Below are 15,965 nucleotides of genomic sequence, written 5' to 3'. Positions count from 1 at the left end.
GTCTCCAGGCAACCCATCGCCAGCGCTACGGCAACTAACGAGGGACATACCGAGAAAATACGGAAAAGAGTGCTCGGACTAGTTTCGTTAGGCGAGGCACTATTTTAGTACATATTTTCAGTCACAAATGGAATAAAACAAAGCCTTCATCAATTGCTTGATTTGTCTGTGTGTTTTGACAAGTAAAGACAGCATCTACGACTAAAAATGAGATCCATCTGTTGCAATGGTAAAAACACATACCTCATGCCTTGGACAAGATGTATCTGTTCTTGTCTCAACCGAGATGAGCTTCTTGCTCATAATTAAAGTATCCTGGTTGAAGTTTAATGGTGTCTTCATAACTTTACTCAAATTCAAAGAAATGCAATAGGTAATTATGTCTAAAGTAGTCTGAAACTAATAACGCTCCTCAGTTATTCTGCATCCTCATATTTTCGCCTGGTTAATCAAAAACCCAAATCACTGCTTCTAGACTTTTTCAAAAGCCAGACAAATTAAACCACTGTAGAAGGACTGAATTATTACAGCAAAAAGAAACTTCCTCAGTTGTTTCCACGAATTGTATTTTCTTCACTCGCTTTTACCGATTTTGAGTAGAGTTTGAACATTGTGTTGCCAAAAAAAGCAAACACAACCTGGAAAAACTGATTTAAGTATGTGAATAATTCCCACCATTTCAGGAGTCTAGTTTAAAGGTTGTCCTAGTTTTGTTAATTGTATCGAAACCTAAAAATCTTCTTTTCTGAAAAGTGAGCAAAAATTGTATGCTATGAACCATATAATTGTCTTGTTTTTAGTACATATTCAGTGCTTTTCCATGTGCTGACCTGTAAAAAAAAATCTCTGGCCATGCAGTTGTGTAAATAAACATGTGAACTGATGTGAAAAGTGAATTAAACAGAGAGGCGGTGGTGATAACCATTGAGACATATGTGATTAGTGCAGCGTCTCGAGCTTGGACTTGAGATCACCTGGTGATTATGAAGCAGCTTCCCCTCATCTGAGATAAGCAGGAAGGGTCTGCCTGAGTGCTATTTCCCCTTCAGCCATGATGGAAATAATAAATGCTTTGTGTTGTGACAAAGGCTGCTCTGTGTTGTGCTGAAGTACATACCTCCACTATCATTATCAATCTGAAATAATGATACATCACCACAAACAATCATCTGCATGTAATTGAGCCTTTCACTACAATTAAGCTAGATGGTGGGGGGGTCAGAAGAGTCCGTGATTGAACAAACAATAGTTTGCTCTTTCTCAGGGATATATTATCTCAACAAAAGAGTACCTGCAGGAGCCTTAAGTTGTATACGGCGCTCCTCAGACTAGCTTAGTAACATATTTGGCCATCTGTCACCATCTTTATGACAGTCAGCAACCCGGAATTCACTGTGTGGGACAGTGAAACTGGTGCTGACTTCCAGGCATGAACCTGTGCCTGTAGAGCTTGATCTTTTAAATCTCTGGAGATTTCTCAAGATTTATGACAGGAAGTTGTTGGTGAAGGAGGTAATTTATGACTAAGAGGCATCTTTTTCTTTCATGGATAGCCATTCCCACAGGTAGCATCATGTCTTTTTACAGGAAAAAAAAAGAACAGATGTAGATAATAACATGAGCAAAGGTTGATATAGTATTGTGAAGAAAGTATTAAAGTTAAATAAAATGATTAAATGTTTTCACCTTTTACTTTTTTTTAAGAAAATGTTTGCATACATTGTATGAATATACATATATTGTTTCCATATATGAATGTTTTTTGAAGAGCACCTTTTAGACTTTGTAGTCTACTTTATTTAAATGTGACTGTATACAGTAGATTACATCAGATCTAGACTAAAGCATGTGAATTTAATACAAGCAGATTGGAAATCTGTCACACTCTCATGCAAACCTTTAATGATCAGAAAGTCTGGAGATTCTCAAACATTAAAAGATGCAAAAATAGTGAAAATTTTAGGACAGATATGTGCGATTCGGTCCAGGTCAGTCAGCAAATTACTTGCACAGACCAGGTTAATTTTACTCTTCAAACCCTCTTTAAATAAATCAATGCGCAGTTATTTCAAACCTTTTATGAAAGCTTACAGTAGAGTGGTTATATCAGTAGCACTCTGACATGGTGTCAAACAGAAGTGAGGTGTTGAAAGTCAAATTGCTATTCTGAGCAAAGGGTAGCTTAATCAGCGTCAAATCCCAGCATAAGAGCAATTAAATCCTTGTTCACACAAATATTTTTTTTTAAATTACAGATATAGAAATTGCTGAATAAGGAACCCAAGACTCTCCAACTCTACTTCTCAGGATGGGAAGCACGGCCAAGCTCTTTGTGTGGGCCAAGATATAGCAGACTTTTAGTGGATGAGGGAATAAAAGTCCTTTTTACTGATGGATCCAAGTTAAAGACGTGGCTATAAAAGAAGGGTGTATGTAAGGAGATAACTGACAGAGAAGCCAAAAGAGAACAAGGACTATCAGCCTTTCCTCCACATTAATCAGACATTAACTGAACATTTATAACAATGCAATAAAGGAGGAACATGTCTGACATTAAAGGAAGTAGTTCTCTGAATCATAGTCGGGTCAGGAACTTACAAAGTAAACGGGAGGCATGTTCAGATACTTAGAATTATTCATTCACAAGATGATTATAATGGAGACTTTTGGATCTATTGTATATATTCTGTTGAACAACTGTATGTTGATTAATGTGCTTACTGAAACACCTTGAATAGTAAAACATGATAAACTGGGAGACAAACCCAGCAAATGACATCAGCCAATGAATTAAATTTTGTAAATAATTGTAAATCTTTTACTTAAAACAACAGCACCAACCTCTGAACCAACAGTGAAACTGTAACTCCCCCAGATCGAGATGGACATTTCTGTTTGGCTATTTATGATCTATTCCCAAGAAATCCATTAACATCTTGGTTTTCTCTGTATTAGCAGTGTCTCCATAGTCACGGTGTCTCAAAAGCCCACAGGGGAAAGACCTCTCCAAGATCAATAAGATTCGAACACAAATATTCCCATCTTAAACAGATCACATGATGGTGAAGCAAATTCTCAAATTCTCTGCAGCAGCTGCAGCTTTTCCTGAATCAAATCTTTTGCATCTGCTCTCAGAGTTTCTTTGGTAACCTGAAGCTGTGAGGAATTACAGGTTTCAGGAATCAGAAAAGAGAAAGAAAGCAAAAGCCTTTCAGTGTCTCTGACTACAACAACATAACCAAAGTGAGGCAACCAGGACACAGAAGCTTTGGCATTAAATTACATTTCAGACTGCTGGGTGTTTTGTTACAGAGGCCTGTGCTCTGTAATTAGTGGATTAATTGCATGTCACATATTTCTTGAATTCCCATGCATCTGCAAAAATATATATATAACATCTGATTGACCCCATGTAACACATTACTTAAAGTCAGTGGAAAGAACTTAAAAAAGTAAGCCTCCTGAATGACAAGGAATATTCTAGTCTCACTGAGCACTTACCCCAGAAGGTGGGTGCTCCAGGAGGTTTGTGGAAAAGTGGGCCCCCTGGTGTTCTGGTGAGAAACTGACGTTTTCAGCAGAAAAAACAGATTTTTGTGTGTATGTGAGACTATGAGGTTTACCTGCCATCTGCTGGTGAGGTTTCATAATGCCCAGTCTCATTATTATGTTGAGATAGGGGTCAAACTCATGCTCGATTAACTTTGGTTTATTTCTATCATGCATTCCTTTGCTTTAATTTGAGCATATAATCTTATAAGAGATAGTTGTGTTTTCAGTTTTTTCCCCAAGTTTTATTTAATTCACCATCTGATCTTTACCGTGTCTTAAAATTGAGAAAATAAGGTAAATATACAATCCAAAATTAACAAGAAGACATAGCGTGTAACACGGCATCTAAATTAATTTAACAAAAACTAAACCAAGATGCAAAAGCAGTGTGTGATAAACTAAGTCCATTCTCACGGACTCCATGGGAATTAAGAGTATAAGTAGCAGCCAGGTGCTACTTATCAAATACACTTGAGCACCTCTAGTTTGCTGGTCTGGAGCATTCAGGTGTGTAAACACTGAAATGTTGTGGTGCAACCTTAAGAGAGCTGTGCAAAAAGAAAAGCTTGTTGGAAAGAAGATTCCTTGCAGCATAATATGAGAGAATGAAAGCGTCATACAGCAAACAATTACTTCAAGTTTTGTTACAACCAACATAATCACGGGGTGTACTTAGTTTTTCAAACACTGGTTTTGCTCTTTTTTATTTTCTATCAAATAATCAATGACAATGCGTACGTCATGTGTTGTTGTTCATATAAGGTAGTTTTTACCTAATTTTAAAACCTGCAAACGACCAGGTGATTTTTATGCCCTGATACATAAAACCTCAGAACTGAAAGAGGTTTAGAACTGTGTTTTCCTTTTGCACAGAACTGTATGTCACTGGCTGTGATGCGTCTGTGTGAGCGGCTTGTTGCGTTCTTCCTTTTCCTTCTCGAGACTGCTGGGAGGCCAGATGAGGGTTTACGGATACAGTGAGGAAGGCAGACATTCCAGTGTAAAGTACAGGATTTCAATTTCAGTGCTGCAAACACAGCTATTTATTTATAGAAACAACACTTCCTATGGCTGTCACTTCTAATTCACACAGATTTCTGCTGTTTCCACACGTATTGTAAAGCTCCAGATGAGTTTGACTTGGTCAAGAATGTAAAATCAGGTGATCGATTGGATAAGTAGCCTATTTAAACACATAAAGCATGAAAATACAAAACAAATCAAAAAAGCAGAAATGTATTGAGTTAGCCTGAGAAATGCACGTGTGATGGTGTTTCCATGGTGCTGAATCTCTTGCAACCTTTTCAATGTGCTCTTTGTTGCTGAGCTGCACATGAAGTCATACATGTGATACAAATACATGTGTGATACAAATGTGACTTACGAAGTGATTTTTTTGTTCTTTCACCAGCTGGTTTAACTTGAGCGTTTCGTGACAAATGTACCAAAACTGAAACTGAACAGTCAAACAACCAGGTATTGTACAGTAAAGGATAAAGCAAACTTGCCTGGCAAGTTCAGAGAGTACATAAGAAGAGGACCTATCAATGTGGGACACCACGTGGGACTCCCTATCTACTTTACAAAATGTTTACAGCCGTTTTGTTCATTCCTCAACGACCCAAAATCCTGTTTCACACTATAAATCAAATCACCAACCCTCCACTCTCACCGGCTCCCTTCACAAATGCTGATGCTTGTGAGAAATTTAAGACATTTTTCATTGATAAAATTGAAAACATCAGAGCACTGTTCTCTCCCCCTCCTCTGCCTTCCCCAGCAGTTAAGGTGTCTTCAGGCCCTTTATTTACTTTTAGTCACTTTGCTGATGTATCGCTGGCAGATCTCAAGGACATAGTCCTCTGTATGAAACCCACATCTTCCCCTGGTGATGTTGTCCCCTCTTCTATTTTTAAAGATGCTTTTGATGTGCTGGGCCCTTCCATACAGTTAGTTGTCAACTCCTGTTTGACATCTGGCGCTGTCCCTGCCTGCTTTAAGCATGCAGTGGTCCAACCCCTGCTTAAAAAGCCCAACCTGGATGCAAATTCTTTAAATAATTACCGTCCCATCTCTAAACTTCCTTTCCTTTCCAAGGTACTGGAGAAAGTAGTGCTGGCCCAGTTGCTTCCCTTCCTGACTGAGCATAACATCCTTGAGCCCTTCCAGTCAGGTTTTAGAACACTCCACAGTACTGAATCGGCTCTGCTAAAAGTCACCAATGATCTGCTTCTCACTTTAGATTCAGGTCAGAATGCGATCCTGGTTCTTTTGGACCTCAGTGCAGCGTTTGATACTGTGGACCACAACACCCTCCTTTCCCGTCTTGAGGACTGGGTAGGCATGAAGGGGACAGCATTACTGTGGTTCAGCTCCTACCTCAGACACAGAACCTTCTCTGTATCCCTTGGTTGCTCCTCTTCCTCCTCAGCTCCTGTTTCTTATGGGGTCCCGCAAGGCTCCATTTTGGGCCCTTTGCTGTTTTGTTTATATATGCTCCCCCTTGGCGACATCATCCGACGTTATGACATCTCTTTTCACTTTTATGCCGATGACACCCAGCTATACCTGCCCCTAAAATCTGATAACTCCATTCAGCCTCTTCTGGATTGTCTCCAGGATATTAAGCGCTGGATGAGTAGTAACTTCCTTCAGCTAAATGATGGTAAGACAGAGGTCATCATTTTTGGCCCTCCTAAAGCTAGGCCCCTGATCGAAGGACAATTAGCCCACCTCTCCCCTTTTGTCAAGCCACATGCCAAAAATCTAGGTGTCACCATTGACTCAGAGCTCTGTTTTAAAAGGCAGATTAGCTCTGTTATCAAGAGTAGCTTCCATCAGCTGAGAATTATTTCCCATCTCAAACCCTCCCTGTCTCCCAAGGACTTAGAAACAGTAATTCATGCATTTGTTACATCCCGGTTAGATTATTGCAACTCCCTCTATCTTGGTCTCCCCCAGTCCCAACTTTCTCGTCTGCAATTGGTACAGAATGCAGCTGCAAGGCTGCTAAATGGCACCAAAAAATATCAACACATCACCCCTGTACTGGCCTCCTTACACTGGCTCCCCATTAGCTTTAGGATCCACTTTAAAGTCCTGCTGATTGTATATAAGGCACTGCATGGGTTGACTCCCTCATATATCTCAGACCTCCTCCATCCCTCTCAGCATCCAGGTCCCTTAGATCTGCCGACAAGGGTCTTCTCTCTGTGGCCCGCACCCGCCTCAAGCAAAAAGCCGAAAGAGCTTTTGCAGTAGCAGCCCCACGTCTGTGGAATTGTCTTCCCCCAGATGTTAGACTGTCTCCCTCTGTGACCACCTTTAAATCAAGGCTCAAGACCCACCTATACTCCCTGGCCTTCCCTGCTTCCTAGCTTTATATTCAAGTGTCTTCTGTTCTGTTGCTATTTATTTGTTAGTGCTGTCTATTTGTCAATTGTATTTCTGTATTTGTCTTTCTTACTCTCCTTGTGTTTGCTTTTATATTTTGCTTGTTCTGATTTGCTTTTATTTTTCTATTTTTTTTAGCCATATCATATGTACAGCACTTTGGTCAGTGGAAACTGTTTTAAACGTGCTCTATAAATAAAAATTACTTTACTTTACTTTACAAATTAAAGTTGGTGTAAATGTTTCTTATAGGTGTCAGTTATATCATATTAGATATATTATACTATATGCCAATGATCGTCCATTTAATTTGTGATGAGCAGATGATCACAATTTTACCTAATCACCCCTTTACTGCAAGTTACACTGTGTAGATTGTAATAGCATTTCAAAGTCATAAATCTCATTGTTGTAATGTGGAGATTAAACGCAGATAATTTGCTGTTACGCACAGTGCGTCAAATACGCACAGGAAGTAACACCAATAGTGTAAACAAGGTCCTGCGCGGCCATATGCTTGAATTGTTTTCGACAAGCTTATCCCAAACTCACATTTCATCAGTCCTGCTCTTGGATTTTGTTCCTTGTGTAACATGATCATAGCATCTGCCCCTCCTTGTTTCTGTGGTTTCAGAGAGCAACCGTGGCACCACCCACCTCCGCTCCCCCTCCACCACTCCCCAGTCTTTCTGCACAGGCAGGCGGGCGGGCTGAAAGCAGCGACACACAACTTTACGAGAAGCTGCGTGAAGACAAACACCGTTGCACTGGAATGAGCCGCCACGGGAATCCCCTTCTAGGCCTCCTCTTCACACTCGGAACGCGTAAAACGTGAAATTGTAAACGCGACAGCATCAATAGCCCAGGGATTTGAAGAACTAAAGAAGTAGAGGATCAACTTCTGCAGCTAAACGCGCGTCTCCTCTCCCTGCAGACCCCTGCGCTGGAAAACACTCCCATTAATACCGCGCATATTCGTCCATCACCGGGTACGAGGAAGAGATTGACAGGGACGAGAAAAAGCCGTCACGAGAAACGGACGAAGCGAGGGGGCTCTTTAGGATAACAGCAAGCACCCAGATACACCAAGGGCGGGGAGGTGAGGATGAAGGCTTTGCTTCCTGTGCTGAAGAGTCACCCAGGCCTGTCGGTCCTGGTGTGCTCTCTGCTTTTTAGGGTGGCCCACCGGCTCCTGCAGAGGCTGCCCGTGCCTAAGGTGGTGAGACAGGATGCCTTCCGCCACTGGAAGTGGAAGAATCTCTCCGTCTCCATGGTGCACTCCCTGCTGACTGGAGCCTGGGCCCTGGCCTGGTAAGTTCTCACCCAGAGTAAACATCTCTCTGCCCCTCCATCCACACTGGGACGGCATTGTCTATTCACAGGCCACATGATGTGCAATGTGTGGGAGTGTGTGTGGAGCAGTGACAGCCTGTGGCAGCCAGGGGAAGAAGGGCATGTTCAGACTGGGTGGAGGACAGAGGAGACAATGGCATTCTGAAGTGGGGAGGGAAATGCCCCTGTACAGTAAAAGCCACACAAAGCTCTTATTGCTGTATGTGCTGTTGCATTTAAATCGAGAAACTCAGAGGTTTGAGAGGAAAAGTTATTTTTCTTTTTCTTTTTTTTAAATCTCAGTCAGAAGTCTAGGTATCTGCAGATATATGAACCGGAAAAACCTGCTGTCTTCTTGTGAAACACTTTGAGAAACTGTTTTTTGGGTGGGACTATGCTCATGACTCATCCTTTAACATTAGAAAGTGGGAGTAAGGTCATACTTTTTAAGTTATTTGCAACCTCACATAGTGTCTGCTGCGATGAATGTGTGCAATATGAATTATCAGTCATTCAGAGCTCTGTGGAGGTGAAATAGGCAATGTTTCACATTCACAATAAGAGCATGCAATGATAAAATGAAAGAATAAAAACATTTAAACATCTGCTGAAGGCAGGGATTTCTGTGGGGGGGGGGATAAAAAGCCATACCAGCTGATATTAATCTCTCTGCTAAGTCAGGATTTTTTCTCCAGGAGTGAGCACATGTATGTCTGAATGAGACGTATACAGAGCCGTCTATCCATAACATGTATCCCTCTCCAGTGTGCTGATATGGCCAGAGACATTGAGCAACATCCACTCGTATCACACCCCTCTGTCCTACCTGCTCGTCTGCGTCTCCACAGGTACGTATATGCATTATAATTTCAATGTTTATCATTTTATTTTCTAGAAAAATCTTGAGTTTTTTATCTAGAAAATAGTGAAAATAAGTTGCTAGAATTTCCCAAAATAAACTAAAATATATACACACACACACACATATATATATATATATATATTATATGTGTATGTATATATGACAAATCTAATCTTCACAAATGAGAGGCAGAAACTAGAAGAAGCTTTGCCTTTAAGAATGAAAATATTTTAGTCAATTAATTGATCAGAATATGTGAATGTTTGCCAATGACCCCTCTGTCGGGGAATAAATGGCCTAACTGTTGTACAACTAATGCATGAGGCGATGAATTGAACCTCCTTCTCTTTCCCTATTATCCTGGAGGTGTAAAAGTGCCACTTATCACCTGTTGCGCAAACAGTAGCTCCTCCCGCTTACCTGGTTCTCAGAACAGTGAAACAGGCAGCTCTTCTCAATTGCCATGGTCACCAAAAACAATCCTCTGAGGTCTCAGTAGTCTGTGGTTTGCTTTTTGTGTTACCATGAAGACACAAATCTGTGGAGATGTGCCCTAACAACTGAAAGTCATGTATCTTAACAAAGCAGCTGTTGTGTGTCTCACTAACCTCAACGTGTCGGTCACACAGAGGCAGAAAATTATTCTTAATCAGTAGAAAACCTCCAGCTGAATCAGGCCGACATAGTTTAATAACCACTGAGAACTGTTTACTCTGTTTCTTTAAAAAATTGATGACAAGAAACATTTCACTCTGCTGTCAGATTAGCTCAACAACATGGAGTCCTCATGTCTCTGCATGACCCTGACATCCTGCTCTGGGATGTAAAATATATTTAAAATTTGAGTTAAGTGTTGCAAGCAGTTGTACTGTTTTTATTTTTGAATAATTTTGTGGTTCAAAAATAAATAAATTAGCAACGGAAAGTAAAAACCCCTTTAAAAACATGTGAATTCAAAGCTCTCATTACAAGCTCAGAATTAGATTGTTCTTATCTCTCTTGCAGTTTCTACATTCATTAATGTGGTGGATTAAAACATATTAGCTATTTATTGATGTTAGAAAACAGACATTTGTCAGGTTTGTCTAATGATTTGGACTTAAAACCAAAAAAACTATTTCAGTCAGACTTTTGGGTTAAACTAAAAGCTGAAAAACCTGCGAATGATTTTGAGCAGTAGGGGTCAACTATGAGTAATCTGATGTCTCCTGTTTTGGAATGCAACTAACAATTATCATTATCAAGTAATTTCCTTAGGATTTGTTCTCTGTTCTCTGATGAGCCCATACGATGTCAAAATATACTGGAAAGTATTTCCAATAGTCTGTTTTAGATCTGAAAGATATTCAGGTTTTAATGATACTAAACAGAAAAGGGCAATTTGGAAAACCAAGGAATGACAACCTGTTTTCTTTAAAGGTTACTTTAGTCAGAACATTTTCCATGGATCAATTTATCTAGAAACAAATTTACAAAAACTCAAAAGCTTGTAGTCTTTGCTTTTCTGCTCTGACTGTAGTTATAACTCAGAATTTTGCATCAACATAACAAAACTTAAAAACAGGTTAAAATCTGTTGGCTTTCGTCCGATAAATGTTCTGTCTATTCTACAGGCATAGATATTTACAACTCATTACATTTTTTTCTCACAATTTTAAATTAGTTGTAATATACTCACCTGAATCTTTTAATTTCTTAAAAATTGCCTTAACAACAGGGACTTTCATATATCACATATAGATGTGTCATTTCAACACATTTTAAGCATGAAGCCGGGACTTTGCTTAGATTATGCATCAAATTTTATATCACATGTAAACTTAACATATAGGGTAGGATGTCTAACAAAAATGAACCCAATTTGCATGTGGAAAACAGCAGGATGTCTAAAGATTGTCAGAACTCTCAAATGGTTGTTAAACAGAGTCGTATATGAGTCCTTATGTTTTCAACTCCTCCACTTTTGTTGAAGTACATGTGCTGTAATTAAATTTAAAATTTTTAGAAAACGGAAAGTCCAATAAAAGCCATTTATTGTTACTTGATACAGCAGCAATAAAAATATATCTGATTGCCTTTTAGGCTTCCTCAACACAAAAAGCTGATTGCGGATATGACATGCCCACTACAGGAGTGTGCAATGGCATGATGTCATTAAAAAGGCCTGAGACTCCAACAATTAGCAGCGGCTCTATTAAATGGTGAAAAACAATGTGGAAAAGCACTTTTCTCAGTTTCACCCAGGTGTTTTCATATGGGTGATAGAATGAAGATGATGATAATGTGACCATGACCACAATTATGTCAAATAACACCATCAATTGTTAATTATCACAGCGAGTTGTAAATACTCAAATTAAAATACTTCAGATTATCTTTTCAAGCTTTTTATTGCCTAGCTGAATTTTAGCAGCATTTACTTAAGACCACTCTTGACAATAAGAAGTAAAGTGTTCAAGTACTAATTAGCTGAGTATTCACATATTTATTAGCTGATTTAACTAACAGAGCTTGTAACACTGGTAAAGGCAGTATCTTACATGTTTTATTCCTCTCAGGATACTTTGTGCAAGATGCAGGTGATATTATCCTGACAGGACATGCAAGAGGATCTTGGGAATTCTTGCTCCATCATGTGCTGGTAAGACAGCATGTTTGTGGTCATATTTTCCATTTAACACAAACAAGGCTGCATCTCTGGTTTAGACTACATAACATAGTCGTGATGTGAGGTTTAGCCAGTCAGATCAAGTTAACTAGTACAGTTTTTAACCTTTGTACGTTTGTGCCCCAAAAACAGGAAAAGTGAAAGTAAAGTGTTATTAGAGAACCATGGTTGTAAAATATCATTTTAACAGAGGTGATGTTGAATTATCGACCAACTTTCATCCTGCTGTGATTTATTTTCAATAAAAGAAAAAAATTTAGAACAAATTCTAATCAAGTTTCTTTGACCAAACAAATCCAGAGAAGAAAATAGATGCCGTCAGAACAGCCTCAGCTGAGCAAAGTAATGGATACAGTAGGCTCTGAGCCAAGAATGATCATAGCTGATGAAATTAAGTTTGGTTTAACTTGAATAATTACTGTTATTTTGCAGTGTTAACCTGTTAATGCACTTTAATATTCCTTGTACAAGTAGCTCCCTGCATGTGTTTCCTCCTCAGGTGATCTGGTGTTTCCTGTACGCCCTCTACACTGAGCTGTATGTAGCCGGTGCAGTGATCGCACTCTTTGTGGAGGTCAACAGCGTCACCCTGCACCTGAGGCTGATGCTGAAGCTGGCGGGCGCTCAGTCCTCCCCCATGTACTACATCAACAGGCTGGCCAACCTCTTCACTTACATCCTGTTTCGTCTGTGCACCCAGTTCTACCTCACCTGGTACATTGTCGACAACTACTCCTGGCTCGACCACGGTGAATACTTTCTCATCACCATGCTAGCAATGAATATCATGATCCTTATATATTTTTACCGTTTGCTCCGTGCTGACTTCTTTCCGCGGAGGAAGGCCTCTGTGGGACAGAATGGGATCCACAACAACAACTCCAAGAGGTTTCTCAGTGAATGACCGGGGAAGGTTTGCGGGACTGTACAATGTTTTAATTCAAGGTGGGAGTTTACACATTTTGTCTTTTTCAGAGCGTAACTGACATCAATCCCAGTGACAACAGATCCCCTTGTTGTACCTCTCTGCCAAAGAACCAACTCCAAATAATTCTAAATGAAACAAAGTGCAGCCTTTTCTGGTGCTGCTTTTTACAAATGTTGCAAAATCTGAGATGTCACTTTTTATTGGGTAAAATGAAAAACAACACTACTTTGAATGAAGCCTAAATTCTAGGTTAAGCGGACAAATTTTCAAAAACCTTGGCAATGTTATTCACTTAACATATTTGATATTGAGTTAAATTGCAACAACCTTAAAGAGTTGGAGTTTGTAGACATCTTGGGAAATGTGCTTATCATGTTTCTTGCTAAGTGTTAAATAATAAGATTGACAGCTGATGAACTGCCTTAAAGCCACAGCCCACAGTTGAAACTGATAATGTAGTCATTTTTTCATTAAATTCTCTTAAAATGTCGAACTAATGCTTTGATTCTTAAGGAGGAATTGATTGTTCATATCATTATTTAATGTTTCAGGCAGAGATATTTATGCAGAACCAAAGTTTAAAGTAATGAAGTTAGTTGAAAACTAACCACAGTAAGTCAAAAGCACAGGTTTTAAAGTGACAGGAGATAAAATTGTGTGTTTCAAGCAGAGGCTCAACTGAAGTCTGATAACCTGTGACTCTTTATGGGATTGCCAAAATAAGATATTAAGTAATATTTAAGTTGAAATGAGCTATACATGCCACCTTTAAAGTTCATGATTATAGTTGAACTCTTTGGAAAATACATTTATTTACAGTATTGTGAAGCTTCCACATGTCTATAAACCTAATTTGAAGCAAGAGTCAGTAACAGCCAGCTTAGATTAGTGTAAAGCCTGGAAACACTTTGAAACAGTAAGCTTCTTGATCGATTTATAAAAAATAAAAAATAAACTCCTGTAAATATATTGTCTTTTCAATTAGTTAGTATTCAAGCCCTTAATGATTTCTGCTTGCTTTGCCCCTGGATAGAGCCAGGTGAGTGTTCTCTTCAGTTGAACTACACTCAGTTAACTGGCACAGTCCTTACTGTGCTGACATGAGGATAGTGATAATGTTTGAACATAACTCTCCCCAAAGGTTAGCTGTTGCATTAATGATATTCGTCCCAACGAAGCTAAGACAGTCAGAACAGGCGAACATTACATTTGGCTTCCAAACATGAGAGTGATGGCCACATTTTCATAAAATTCTCCAACAATATCAGGCTTTCTTTAATATTTGTTAATTATCTAAATTCACATAATAAAATCATTTAATTTGTACCACATCTAAAAGTTGCAGTAAATATACAGCGACAGCCATCAGCAATTACCTTAAATAAAAAGTTATCAAACATTTCACCTATTTGACAGTGTTGTTTGCTATTGTTTTGAGTCTTGCTACCGAAGTGGCTTGCCCAGTTAGCTGGATGCTGGATGTAGTGTACAGATACAACAAGACGGGTATTCCAGATAGCAGACACATTTGGGTTCAACAGTCTTTGCTGTCAGGGATCAAACTTCTTCTTTTTTTAATCTCTCTGCAGAAATGCTGATAATTCATGGTAAAGTCAAACTGATTCTCTTGTCCATCAAAGTATATGAGATAAATACATCAATACTTTAATTTGAAATGGGAATTTTTGCGAACTTGATAACTTTTTGTCAGACATCCTCGCTACACAGTATGCCATATATACATATATATATATAAACCACGGTGTGTTTTTCCATGTTTAATGTTTTCTCCTTGCCAGTTGGAAATGTATGACTTTGAACTTTAACATGTGTATGTGTCTCTATTAAGCCTTTGTCTCTGTTCATGACTGAAGAGACTGGTCTGTAACAGAACTGGTACATTTGACACAATGTGCTCAAAGTCCAGCTGAACTGCTCACTCAGTGAAATGCAGGATAACTTATTGTCCTCTTTTAGTTCTACTAAATCACCTGATATCTGACACTAGTGGAGCTGTGGCTATATCCATGGATACCTGCCATCTAAGCTGCTCACCGGGATCCCTGAGAAAGCCCTTACAGTGAGCAGGCAGCAGCACAATCACAACTAGTTAGTTAAACATTGTGTCTCTTGTTTGCAAAATGATAATATGTTCACAAAGAGGATCCATTTTTAAAGGTGTTGGATAAGATTAAGATGTGTCTCCTGTGCCTTCTCTTATAAATAATGGTTGCATAGAACTTTGTAAATAATGTCCTCAAGTGTGCATTTCTTTTTGATATATTTCAAAACAAATACACATAGATGTTGACCATTGGTGGACTTTTCCTGATTACTCTGTAAGTCATAAGTGCTGATGACGACAAAAATCTAATGATAAGTACATTTCATTTTATATTTCAGCCAATGCCAAACAAAGTCAAAGCAGACATGTTCAGAGCAGACCTGCATCTGACCTGCGCTTTAGTGCTTTTACCACCGTGCCTTTGGGAGAAAAAAAAGGACAACAGTAATGTGTGAATAAATGCAGACATACTCATAATGGTGACGTTAAGTCGAGAAATGTTTGAGACAAGTGAAATCATTTGATCATGACCAAAATAATGTCAAATGTGTACTGTATTAAAGATGATTTTAAGGAGTCCCATATTTTGGATCATTGATACCATGAAATAAAAAGTATTGAAAATCCCAGGGGTCATGATGTATGTTTGTCTTTGTTTTAACAGTCACACCAGTCAGTTACAGCTACAGCCACAGTCGCTTTCAACTAAAAGTCTGAATTTAGCTTAAATCCTGTGGCCTATAAACTCAAGTGGCCACAGTATTACTGCTGAAACGTGTGGTATTAATTAGCAAAAGTACCTACATTTCAAACTACCGAGTTAGAGTACCACATTAACTAGTTTTCACCCCTGTTCATCAGTGACATCGCTTTGTCACTATGACCTTTTAAACATGTAAAAACTGCATTTTTGTAATAAATTCAGTAGAAACAGCTGAAACTGAATAAGGGAAACTCTATTTGATATAGCTGATTTATTAGAAACTTATATAGTGCTAATGATATCAGTTCCACAATATATCAGGTGTTATTTTCCTTCTTTTATTTATCAAACTTAGCATGGCTGTTGCCTATATGAAGATGATATACATGCCATTTAATACAGGAGAGTCAGGAAATCCAAAGAAGTCTACCTCTTTAGACATGAAACAAAACCAGGATTCTT

At 38.8% G+C, this 15,965-nt stretch overlaps 1 protein-coding gene across 1 annotated transcript; it reads left to right on the top strand.

Annotated features, from left to right (window-relative positions):
* Positions 1–7,635: 7,635 nt before the first annotated feature.
* On the top strand, positions 7,636–15,426 carry tlcd1 (TLC domain containing 1). The gene is made up of 4 exons (XM_075473147.1): positions 7,636–8,256; positions 9,043–9,125; positions 11,698–11,780; positions 12,307–15,426. The coding sequence occupies exons 1-4, from the start codon at positions 8,051–8,053 to the stop codon at positions 12,709–12,711; spliced, it is 777 nt and encodes a 258-aa protein (XP_075329262.1). The 5' UTR covers positions 7,636–8,050; the 3' UTR covers positions 12,712–15,426.
* The last annotated feature ends 539 nt before the right edge of the window (positions 15,427–15,965 follow it).

Source organism: Odontesthes bonariensis, chromosome 9 (genome assembly GCF_027942865.1).
Source record: "Odontesthes bonariensis isolate fOdoBon6 chromosome 9, fOdoBon6.hap1, whole genome shotgun sequence".
Lineage (NCBI taxonomy): Eukaryota > Metazoa > Chordata > Actinopteri > Atheriniformes > Atherinopsidae > Odontesthes > Odontesthes bonariensis.
Note: the sequence above shows the minus strand (reverse complement) of the source record. Positions and strands in the feature narration are given on the sequence as shown.

Coding starts and splice junctions, on each gene's coding strand:
- tlcd1 (XM_075473147.1), top strand. CDS start 8,051: ATGAAGGCTTTGCTTCCTGTGCTGAAGAGTCACCCAGGCCTGTCGGTC. Junction 8,257..9,042: donor GGAGCCTGGGCCCTGGCCTG/GTAAGTTCTCAC, acceptor ATCCCTCTCCAG/TGTGCTGATATGGCCAGAGA. Junction 9,126..11,697: donor GCTCGTCTGCGTCTCCACAG/GTACGTATATGC, acceptor TATTCCTCTCAG/GATACTTTGTGCAAGATGCA.